Genomic DNA, 12,589 nt, shown 5'->3' on the forward strand with positions numbered 1-12,589 from the left:
TTAGTGGTGTTATTAATAAATAGCAATATTAACAACAGCAACAACAACATGGCAGTAATAGAGAAGGTAAAAAGTAACAAAATAGGTCTGTAGCAGGGGTTGACAATGTTTTTGGGCAGAGTGCCAAAAACACCCACAACCTCGACTTGTAAGATGTTGGTAGGCCAAGGGTGGGAGCCGTGATAGGCCTGATCCTCGTTGTGACAGCGCAGCCCCAGCCCCTTCCCCGCTGTTTGCCCCAAGGCACGTATGCCAAGCAAAATGCCTTCATGTGCCATGCTCTGGCATGCATGCCAAGGGTTGCCTACCCCCAATTTATAGTACATCTTACTTTAGATCTTGGCGAAAAAGAGAAAGAGTAAATGTGTGCATGTAAAAACAATATCATACATAATATACAATTCAAACACAGAGCTCAAAGTGACAGAGCATTTACTCTGAATTACTAATTTACTCTGAATTGCTAATTACTGAATTATAACCCTCCTGGAATCACAATATAAAAAAGTAGCATGAAAACATGAAACTGGGGACTAATTTGTTTTTGCGTGTTTAAGTAAATCATTTAACGTGGTCTCCAGAATAATAAGTGGGCAAAAAATTACTACCATCAGCCAAGACCTAAATCCATTTCGTTGGAAGCTATAATTCTACTCAATTTAGAAACAAACAGACATTACAGAACAAAATTCAATCCAGTTGCGCAAAACAATGATGCAGAAATGAGGGCGATTACATAGGCTAGTTTTCTTTAAAAAATAAATAAAGTAAATCAATGGGAGTTCACTACTGGTCTACTCTAAAATGTCCACTCTTTTCTAGTATACTTAAACATTGATAGAAATCTGCAATTAACTGGTCACTACCATTAAGTGGTTACTCTGACACTGAAAGCTTTCTGTATTTCCAAATGTTAAAAGACTTTTTCTCTTTTTTAATAAAAATCAATATAATAAGGAAACAGAGCTTAAAAGAATGTAGATTACAAATTTAAGCTTTCCTTAATACCATATAAAAATTGTCTTGACATTTAAACTCCTGATTACAGCTTATGCTTCATTTCTGATACATCTCCAAAAAGGAAATTCTGTTGTCACAACTATACCAGCTGGTATAGTGACAAAAGCCATATTATATAGACAATAAACCTGATGTGTAAATTGCTGAACTGTAGCAGAAATTAAACAATTTATATAACATAAATGTTTAGCGTCTGTGGAATCCACCACCTGCTGTCAGGGTTGTGTCATGTTTCTTTGAAACCAGAAAACAAGGGTCATTAAACCTGGATGATTCCCTGGATATACACTATGAAGCCAAAGAAAAAAATAAACAACAACAGGTTTTTCCAACTCCTCTACAGAAGACTAGAGTTTAGGGCACCAGAATTCCCCAAGAGAAAGATTTGAGATACCCACTGTAAAACCATTCCACAGCACATTAACATCTCAAGTCACACAGGAGCTTTCACACCAGCACCCAACCTCTTGACTACATGACTACAGATCTGGAACAAGAGGCTGAAGAAAATACCTAACAGCAAAAAAACATAGACATTTCAGTGGCTGAGTCTTTACCACCAGAGGCTGACAAACCAGGGCAAAGGTGGCAATGCCTCAACCGCCTATGCACCGGAGCTGGACACTCCAAGGAACTAATGAAGAAGTGAGGCTGTATCACTGGTTCAACCACCTGTGACTGTGGCACAGAGCCTCAGACTATGCAACACCTGCTGCTTGAAGTCAAATATACACTGAAAGATCTCACAAAATACAACAAACGAGCACAAGCATATGTAGCAAAATGGTCAAATGTGGTGCAGAGACCTGAGAAGCAGCAGCAGCCAAAATGGTGGCCATCATACAAGCATGAGTATATTAAAATATGTTGCTACTTATCATTAAAAATTTAGTTAAATTTGAACTAGTAATCTTAGTGACAGAGTATGTTAGGACTGAAGCTCCCCTCCCAGAGGGTTTATCAAATGCACAGGAACAGTGTTTTAATCAACAGGTCTTCAGCCTCTACCACACTGGAAAACGTAGCTAATTCACATGGAGTCCGAAGTTTCAGTTAACAGACAGAGTATCCTTGTAAATTTGCAAGGAAATGAATAAATAAAAATAAATGCCATTGGAAACCTTTCATACAGATCTACAATTTGTTGATGTCTTTAATACAAACTTAAAACCCACAATCCTTAAGTACTGTCTAAGTCAACAGCTAGCTCTTGCATGTCAACCCCCACCCAAAACAAAAACCTCAGAACTAAACAGAAAAACAACCCCCCCAAAGTTTTCCTTTTAAGCTAAAAAATAAGGCAGTCAAAACAGAGGATATCCTACTGATATATTAATATCCAATATCAGATTGCATCTAGTAAGGTGATATAATGTAATGATTCTTTGCAAAGTTGTATGCATACATTAGCATAAAATTAAATGTATCAAGAAGAAATTCAAAGGAGCCCCCACCACTACACTACATGGGCACCCCACAAGAAGCAGAAGCCAAGGGGAAGCCTGGAGCTCTTGGCTATGGTGTAGCTAGAGTAATAAGCATAGATCCTGGTTTTCTCTGTTTAAAAATCTCAAATTCTTTGAAAATTTGGAAGCCTACTAGTGGCTCAATCATTATAATAAAACAAATTCTGAATACCTACATATTTTGGCATTTGATTTTGTTTTTTTTATCATGGAAAATCAGAATGCCCCCTGCCCCCTTCACTCACCAAAACATGGGTCCAACTGCAGCTGTCCCCCCTCCCTGCTGCTTTATGGTGCTGAGCAACCCTGATACTCTGGTGCCCTGTCCTGGCCCCTCGCTTCACACCCACAGCCCCCTGGCCCTGCTGGTGTTACTCACTCCCAACTGACAGCTTCCCCAGCCCTACTGGTGTCCCTTACTCCTGTCCCAGTACCCTCCACCCCACAAGCCTACTGGAGCAGGTCCCCAGCATGCCAGGGCTACAGAACCTGGCTCCTGCTGTGGCCGGAGTGGAGTGCCCCACCCCCAGCAGGCAGCACAGCTGGAGTGGAGCCTGTGGAGGGTGGGGGAGGATGTGGGCTGCCTGCTATGGGCTTGGGGTGCCCCGCCCTGCTGCCCTCCCCTAGGAGCCTCCATGGCCTACCCACTGGACCCAGCGGGAGAGGCAGAGTGGAATAGGGAAGCTGGGTGCTGTTGCCACCACCTCTGGAAGCGCTACACCAGCCATGCTGTCGTGATGAAGCATCCCCCTGCCCAGCCAGCAGCTGAGAAAGCAGCGCAGAGTTGTGCTCCCCACTGCTGCTGGGCAGATAGGGTGTGCCTTACCTTGGCAGCATGGCTGGTGTGGAGGTCCCAGTGATGGTAGTGGCAGCACTGAGCCTCCCTTCCCCACTCTGCCATCCTGTCCTGGGTCCCATCCGCTGGGCCACAGAGGCCCTCACGGGGAGGGCAGCAGGTAGCCTACATCCTCCCCCACCCTGTGCACAAATCTGGAGGCATGTGACCTCCCCCCCAGATCCTTCCCCCCACCCCGAGTGCATGCAACAGCAGGGAGCCAGCCCCCTGCCATTCTCCCAGAGGAGCCACCCATAACTCTGACCCATTCCCCCAGCCAAGCCCTTGACTGCACATTTCCACCCAGGCTGGGAGGCGCTCCTAGCCCCAGCCACCAACCCTGCCCCACACTCCCTCACTCAACTCAATAACCACTTAAATCCGCTCCCCTATGCATCACCTATGCCCTCTCCCCCCCATCCCCACCCCCCAATAAACTTACCTGCAGGCAGCTGGAAGATCTACTCTCTACTGCTGCTTGGTTGTATTGCTGGCCACGTGCATGTGTGCACACATGCATGTGGCGCCCCCTGTGTCCCACTCCACCCAGTCTCAAGCAGCCTGGAAGGGGAACTCGGGAACTCTGCCAGCCTGCAAGGGGAAACCCATGGTTTCCCACATTTTCCTCCTCAAAAGGCGAAAAATCTGTGTTTTTCCATAAGAAATGGAAACCTGGATCCCTGGTGATAAGGGGATTGGCAGCTGGTGGAAGCCCAGAAGCTTCAGAGTAACCCTTTTTGGACTGCAAGCAGCCTACAGGCCACCAACTGAAGAACACTGGTATACTGAAAGAGTTTCTAACTTTGAAATCAACCTTGAGTCCAACTCCTGTACTGATATAAAAAAAAAACCCGTAAAAGTTTAACAATTAAGCTCTAAAGGAAGCTGCTCAAGGATTACTTGTCAGAGTTATCACCAACTGATCATTTCTTAGTGCAGGAATGTGAGTCATCTGGCCCCGCAGGCCGGATGAGGGGTGCAAGGCTGGATCAGGTCCACTGGCTGGCAGTATGCACTCCAACCTCAGCCCAGCTCACAGCAGACACTAGGCTTGGCTCCGTGTATGGCATGCCACAAGGCCAGTCTGGGACATGCACTGTACGGGGGCAGCCCATGCAGGACCCCCCTGTATGCTGGATCCAGCAGGTGCGGTGATCCAGCACAATTCAGACTGGCCCCAGATCCAGTGCTCAGGACCAGTCTGGTACCTGGCACCACATGTAGTACAAGCCCCAGCCTGGCCCCATGTGCTATGCTGGCCTCTACTCTGTATGCAGCTTATGCAAGATTGTTTCTGCATGCCATGCGTAGTACGCAGGGCTGGGGCCAGACAGTGCTGCATATGAAGCCAGTCTGAGACTCATAGGGGATGAATGATAGGGCTCCACGGGCCAGACCCAGCCCATGGGTCCCATCTTTGACACCCCTACCTTAGTGACTAACCATACTGATACTTCTGTATTAAATCTAAACGGGTATACAGAACTGAAACCTGGATGCAAAAAATGTAGCAAGAGATTCAATATACACACAAGTTCTTTTAGAGAAAAGAATATAAACTATAAAAATAAGCATTTTATTTGTTGCCTAGATCTAAAAAAATCCTATATCTTAGTGACAGAAACTATAAAAATGTAAGATAGTGTAAATAGCACTGTATAAAGAGTTTACAGAGTGAACATTTTCAACATTACCAGGTAAAAATGGTGATTTTTTCTTTAAGACCTTTTTCTCTTTTTTATCCATTTTATCTAGACTTTCTTGTCCTTTATCCTGTTCTGCATTATTCAGGTCAGCTTGGTGATCTGAAATATTCTGGACATCTGGATTTTGATCCTGGGCTGCAGGAGTCTTAATTTGGCTGCAGTCAGTAGGATGTGCAGAAACTGGGATTGAAGACAGACCACTGTTTTCTAAAGCTTGCTAAGACAGAACAAAACTAGAAAGTTAGAAAAGAAAAATCCCACAAATTATTCCAACTGTTTTGCTCAAACAACAATTCTGTAAATGATGAAATACTTACAATTAGAGAAATTCTACCAGGTTACTTACAAACTCGAAATATCAGTTGCTTTTCAAAGTTTCAAGCTTCCTTTCAAAGGTGACAGGTAGTAATATTGCAGTAGTTGCATTATTCATGTGATGCCAAGTTGGATTTTATCCAGCAATACATGCATCAAGCACCACTTCCCCAAACATTAAAATTATATCTACAAATTCCCACAAAAATTCCAAATTCTATTTTTTTTACTTGTCACTTGAAAATATAAATGCCATTCATATCTCAAAACACTGCATGCTAAACTGAACTAAAAATTTAAAAAAAACCTAATCATATGTATGTAGGAACCAATATATAAATAGGTAAAGTTTGTGAAATGGAAACTTTTTTGAATAAGACTTAATCCTATAAATCTCAACATTTGAACAGGACCACACTAACTTCATGGAGCTCTGTACATGCATAAAATTGCACCTGTATACAGTGACTTCCAGTTGAAGGCTTTAAAAGTGTTCCAAAAAGGGATTCAGCATTGAACTATAGCTCTTACGTGCTTAAGAGAGATTGTAGGCACATAAATAATTTGCAACCTTTGTAGCTTGATGATTGAACACACTGCAAAGTGGTCAACTTATTACAATTCTTTTAAGAAGACTGAGCACCTAAAGGGGCAAGAAAAGCACTGGGAAACAACTGAAGGTGCAGTATATTAATTACCCCCTCCTCATACTACAGGCCTGATTCAAACATTCCTCCTTAAACTTAATGGAACACAGCTGGGTGACATTTTCAGTTCATAATCTGATGCAAATTTTCTTTTGAATAAATTTGCAATCTAGGGCCACATAATTTAACATTATAAAGGTCCATAAGTCCTTGGACCACAAGAGAGAGACTGCAAAACCTCAATTAAAACAACAATAATCAGTTGTTTTAAATCAGTTTAGAAGTTCAAAAAGAACACCTGACTACTGAAAACATGGAGGGCCAATTTCACTAGCAGGATAAGACAAATACACAGCACTGCAGCATATAAAGCCACTTATTATGCATCTATGTTCTACCTGTAGAATGTCTCTATTGATTCCAACTGCAATATTGAGTTGCTGGCCAGGTTGCTGGGGCTGGTTATTTTCCACTGGACTTGGCTCCGATAGTTCAAGGAGCTGCTGGATGACATCAGTTACAGCCTGTTGTCCCTGATGAGCAGCTGCTGAAGCTACCTGGTTTTCTGTCTGTTGAAGAAGTGGAGACCGAAAATGGGTGGCCTGAAACAGAGCAGTAAATATGTAAAGGAAAATGAGAAAGAGAGGTCTAAAGAAAATTTAACTTACCTGTAAATTATCTTTATCTGAAACATGTATGTTAATTGTTCACGCATGTAAGACTGAAGGAAGGTCTTAATAGTTTATACAGCTGCCATTCCTGCACAGCTGACTCCATTAAAGGGCTGTATTCTCCTTCCAGGAGTTCTTCCCGAGTTGTACAACCATAACCTTTTGCTTGAATTAAGCTTATGATAAAATACTGGATCCTCATACATTCACAAGACCTATCAAGAATGACAAATTTTGCAAGTGTACACAGAAAAACAAAACTAATGAGAAATGGTGTTCACATTTTAACCAGTATGTCTGTTTAACCAGTATGTATAAGATTTTAGATAGAGAGATTCAAATGTTCATACACAGGAGAGAATGTTTCAACAGAAATATAGAGAAACTTATTACTATTTCTATTAAGACCTTCCATCACATGAAAACATCATAAATTTTCTTCAAGGCTTTCATTTGGAATGCTTATTAAGTATGCATTTTAGAATATAGTACAGAGTCAAATATTGTTTCACAGTTTAAAAAATTCACATATTACAAGGCCAGAAAGGATCACTGTGATTATCTACTTTGACCTCCTGAACACCACTAACATTTCCCTGGATCAGCTCCTGCTTCAACTAAAGTAATTAACTGAATTAGAGAATGCCTGCTATAAAAACCGCCAATCTTCTTTTAGCAAATTGTGAGCTTTAAAGAACCCGCCTGACTCCTAACATGTTATTCCAATAGCAAAACACATCACACTGGTAAGCTCACATTCAAGTGATATATCCATCATGACACTTAAATCTTTTTCAACATCACTGCTTTCCCAGAACAGGTTCCTCTACCCTAAAAGTATGGTCTATATTCTCTGTTTGAACTCTGATAATGATGCAATGTAAATCACTCTGTAGCAATAATGATTTGTTTTCTTCCTCCCCAAATCTGTGTGTTACCTGAAAACTTCAACAGTAAATGATTTCTTTCCAAGTCACTGATAAAAATATTGAATAGCTTAAGACCCTGAACTAGCCCTTTTGGAAGTTTATTTTATAATTACATTTAAGATCTGTCATCCAGCATTTAAAAGCGGTCTTAAATTTCAATTGGTCATTCCATCTAAGAGTGACAAACTATACTAGAGGAGGAAAGCATATAAGCAATTACATAGACACAAAAAGGTTTCAGAAGTGCCTGGAGGGTCATGGGAGCCAAATACTTCTGGGCTGTTTGAAAGCTGCGATACACTGCTCATTTCAAGTTATATGCATTTGCAACCTTTGCAAATCAGTCCAGTAACCACCTCTGAATATTTACGCAAAGGATAGTATAGCTACTAATCAAATGAACATATCCAGTAATCACTAATCACATAATCATTAATCCAGTAAACATATGGCTAAAACCTCTGCTCTCAAAAATGTTCTGGATGTAAGGTCTTAAGAAATAACTATTGTACAAACATTATAAGTGTCATACTAGATCAGAAGACAGGTCCACCTGGCCCAGTACACAGAAAACAGCTACTAAGGGGGAAACTATATATGCAGGTTCCATCCAAACTGATCTGCTGCCTCCTCCCTTACAGATTCCAGCATTGAGAGATGTAGGAAGTCCTGATTTGTAAGTTATAATGTTTAATATGTGCCCTGGGACCTAATCTTGTATGCATCTGTCTAATCTTCTTTTGAACTTGGTTAAATTACTAGCCTCTGCAAAATCTTGTGGCAATGAGTCCTGCAGCCTAACCACATGCTGCATGAACAGGAAATTGTTTTTATTTGTTTTAATCCTGCTTTCCTAATAACTTCATTGCATGTCCCCCAGTTCTAGTATCATGAAAGTAAATAATAAATTGTTGTTATTTTTGCATACCATTCATGACTTTATTAACCCCTATCGTTTCTCCTCTTCAGCAGTCTTTCCTCCAAGCTATATTCCATATTTAATCTCTCCTCATACAGAAGCCTCTCCATGCTACTGATTATTCTTGGGGTACTTCTCTACACCATTTCTAAATCTAGGACAAGGATGACCAACCTGCAGCTAGGATACCACAAGTAGCATGGGCAACCCCCATGTAGCACAGGCAGATTGGGGAGGGGTCAGACAACACAGTGGCAGATAAGGTGAGGAGCAGGAAGCAGAGCAGGAATTAAGCACAGAACAAGAAGCAGAAAGCAAAGCAGCAGCTTTGTCAGGGACCAGATGGCTGAGCAACTGATCAGGTAAGGAAAGGTATCAGAGAGGCAAATCAGGGAAAAGGGAGGGGTAATTTGTGAGACGTGGCAAAAAGGTTGGCCCCACTAATCTAGGATATGCTTTTGAGGGGAAGAACCTCAAAACTGCATCCAGTTTTCAAGAGATGAGTGCACCATTGATTTATACACTAGTAAGATGATATATTCAGTTTTCAGTTTCCTTCTCAATAATTCATAACGTTTTATTTGCCTTTTGCTGAACACTGGGCTGATGTTTTCAGAGAACTATCCAAATCATTGGGAGATTTCTTTGAGTAGTAACAGTTAGTGTATAACTCATTACCATGCAAATGCATCTTGGGTTATTTTTTTCCCCTCACACACATCATGGTGCACTTACCTACGCTGAATTTCATCTGCCACTTTGTTGCTCATTCAATTTTACAAGATTGTTTTGCAGTTCTTCAATCAACTTTGTTTTTTTACCACCTTGATAATAAGTGTCATTAGCAAACATGGTCACCTTACTATTCATCCCATTTTCCAAATCATTTATTTGCAAATAAGTTGAACTGCAAAAGTCCAACAAAAAGACCCTTAAAATCCTTGCTATGAACCTCCTTCTACTCTAAGAATTGACTATTTATACCCATTCTTTCTTCCCTGTATTTAGCCAGTTACTGATCCATGAATGGACCTTATCTCTAGTACTGTGATAGCCACACTGGCCCCTTTCCCAGTCCTGAACTATCCTATGGCTGCTGGTATTATGCAGACCTCCTTGAGAACCCAAGTTATGGCAGTTTGTGCTGCAATCTATAGGTAACTGAGGGATAATCTCTGTAACAGTATACTTGTTAGGACCTTTGGGATTTAAACAGGTCTTCCATTTCCACAGGCAGAAGCCTAAGCTGCGGTACCACCCAGCAGCAAGCCAAACACCAGCCCCAGCTGAACCTAGGCCCTCCCATGAGGTTCCCAAAGAGACCCATAAAACCTTGATGGGAGTGCTACAAAACCCTCCCATTTCCTATATAGAGCCTTGTGTCTCAGCAATAATACCGTCAGGCCATGCCATCTTGGACAACCATGTTCCTAGTCCCTGTCTCCAGTTCCTTTCTTTGACCTCCTGGCCTTAATCAACCACTGCTCTGACCATAACCTTACCTCAACCCTTAGCTATACTTGCAATCAGATAGATATCTTAGCCACCTGGCTTCCGATAAATCCCCAACTCTGATCCTAGTCCTCGATTCACGTTCCTGGTTTCCTGTGCCCTGGGTCCTACTTTTTGATTATTTCCTGGTTCCTACCTACTTGTTCCTGGTCTGCTGGGACCCCTCACCTTCAGATTAGCTTGCTGGCTCTTCGGACCCTGTGTAGTTCCAGAGCCCTGACATCTGACAACCAGCTCTTGGCCTGTGGTTTAGCTAGGTGACCCACTTGAGTCTGAAAATGTTGCTGCTCCAACTATAACTTGTGTCCTCTTTGTCACCAGGCCCAACACACTTTTTTGCTAGAGGAAGAGAAACCTTGCTCTGGGATGAGAACCTTGCACGGTACTGGATCTATGGAAGGCAGTTGCAAGTTCCCCCCGACAGTAGCTGGAGCTTTTTGAGACTCTTTATGCTGCCCTGATCTTCTCATGCAGAATACAGGGGCTAGAGCAGGACTCAGATTTTCATCCATTTTCAAGAATTTTTACATGGATTTGTGTACAGTTGTCATGAAAATATATATGAATCAGGCAATATTACACAAAAATGGCTTCTTTAATTCTTAACTAGTATTAGCATGTACTAACAAATTTCTGTTACCAAATTGGACCCATCACTGGAAAAGACCCTTTAACAAAAAATAAACTTACCTACTATAGAATTACTGCATTTTTAATACATAATATTGAGAAAGATTTTTCAAAGTTCTAAAAGCTGCAATACCCCTACAGTACTGACACACCACAAATGAATGAAAAAAATCTATACTTACACTCTTCCACTTATTATCCACAGGTTGCAAGAGGTTAGCAGGAGGTGTTGTTAGAGGCTGGGACACAGACTCCTAGACCAAAAAAGAGAGACATTCATTAAGTTACAGTCCTAGATGAAAACAACCTAATTTAATTTCTAATGTAAAAAAAAAAAACAAAAAACCAACAACCCCCCCACCCCAAGCTGTTAAAGATCAATGTTTTCATAACATGAAAACCAGAGGTATGGTGGAAAAAAAAGATGCACTTCAGTTGGAAAATACTATTTTAAAAGAAATTTCCATTTTCCCTCATAGTTTATGTATGTCATTTGGAAGTACATCAGAAGGCCCTGATGATCTTCACCCAAGGGTACTAAAGGAATTGGCTGATGACATAGCAAAACCACCGATGCAACTGTTTGAGCACTTGTGGCACTTGGTACACATCCCAAGACTGGTAAAGGGCCAACGTGGTCCCTATTTTCAGAAAGGGGAGGAAGGAGGACCCAGGTAATTATAGGCCAGTTAGTCTCACCTCTATTCTTGGCAAGACCTTAGAAAAAATCATAAAGGATCACATTTGCAGAGGGCCAGCGGGTAACACAATGGTAAGGGGCAGCCAGATTGGGTTTATAGCAGGCAGATCCTGCCTGACTAACCTGGTCTCTTTTTATGACCAGGTCACAAAGTGCTTAGATGCAGGAGCAGAAGTAGACATTATTTACCTGGATTTTAAAAAGACTTTTGACACAAAGTCACACCCAATTCTTACAAACAAACTGAGTAGCTGTGATGTGGATTTTCTCACAGTAAGGTGGGTGAAAAATGGCTTATGGGACACACCCAGAGAGTGGTTGTGGATGGGTTGGTTTCTCCCTGGAGGGATGTGGGCAGTGGTGTCCCCCAAGGCTCTGTCCTGGGACCAGTACTGGTTAATATCTTCATCAATGATTTGGATGAAGGTGATGAAAGCATTTTGTCCAAATTTGCTGATGACAGTAAACTATGGGGTATAGTAAACACACTGGAGGGCAGGGAACGAATTCAGGCAGATCTGGATAAACTGGAGAAGTGGGCGGATCAGAACAGGATGCAATTTAACAAGGATAATTGCAAGGTGCTGCACCTGGGGAGAAAGAATCTCTAACACACCAATAGACTGGGGGGGGGGGTACTATTCTGAGCACCACAATAGTGGAAAGAGATCTCAGAGTCTTGGTTGACGCAAAAATGAACATGAGTTGCCAGTGTGATGAGGTAATAAGCAAGGCTAACCACACTCTTTCTTGCATCAGCAGCTACATCACAAGCAGGTCTAGGGAAGTGATAATTCGCCTCTATGAAGCATTGGTGAGACCGCAGATAGACGACTGCATCCAGTTTTGGGCACTGCACTTTAAGAGGGATGTGGATAACCTTGAGAGGGTTCAGAGGAGGGCTACTCGTATGGTTGAGAGCCTGCAGTTAAGACCCTATGCAGACAGACTGAGGGACCTGAATCTCTTCAGCCTCCGCAAGAAAAGGCTGAGAGGTGATCTTGTGGCTGCCTACAAACTCAACCGGGGGAGGGGGTCAGCAGGGAATAGGGGACACTGTTTACCAGGGCACCCCTCAGGGTTACCAGAAATAATGGCCACAAACTGAAGGAGAATAGATTTAGATTGGACATAAGAAAGAAATGCTTTATGGTAAGGGTTGCCAAAATATGGAATGGGCTTCCAAGGAAAAAGTGGTGCTTTCCCCTACCTTGGACATGTTCAAGAGATTAGACAGGC

At 42.1% G+C, this 12,589-nt stretch overlaps 1 protein-coding gene across 8 annotated transcripts in view; it reads right to left on the minus strand.

Annotated features, from left to right (window-relative positions):
• ZNF236 (zinc finger protein 236) overlaps positions 1–12,589 on the minus strand; it is a 138,563-nt gene that overhangs the window by 68,285 nt on the left and 57,689 nt on the right. For all 8 annotated transcript variants that reach the window (XM_090039554.1, XM_090039557.1, XM_090039556.1 and 5 more), the window contains 3 exons: positions 10,833–10,904; positions 6,388–6,591; positions 5,016–5,244 (listed from right to left, as the gene is read on the minus strand). In XM_090039554.1, the coding sequence (XP_089895680.1) occupies positions 5,016–5,244; positions 6,388–6,591; positions 10,833–10,904 (505 nt within the window). The remainder of the gene's footprint in view (positions 1–5,015; positions 5,245–6,387; positions 6,592–10,832; positions 10,905–12,589) is intronic.

This window comes from Crocodylus siamensis, chromosome 3 (assembly GCF_052110815.1).
Source record: "Crocodylus siamensis isolate JL-2025a chromosome 3, ASM5211081v1, whole genome shotgun sequence".
In the NCBI taxonomy this organism is placed as follows: Eukaryota; Metazoa; Chordata; order Crocodylia; family Crocodylidae; genus Crocodylus; species Crocodylus siamensis.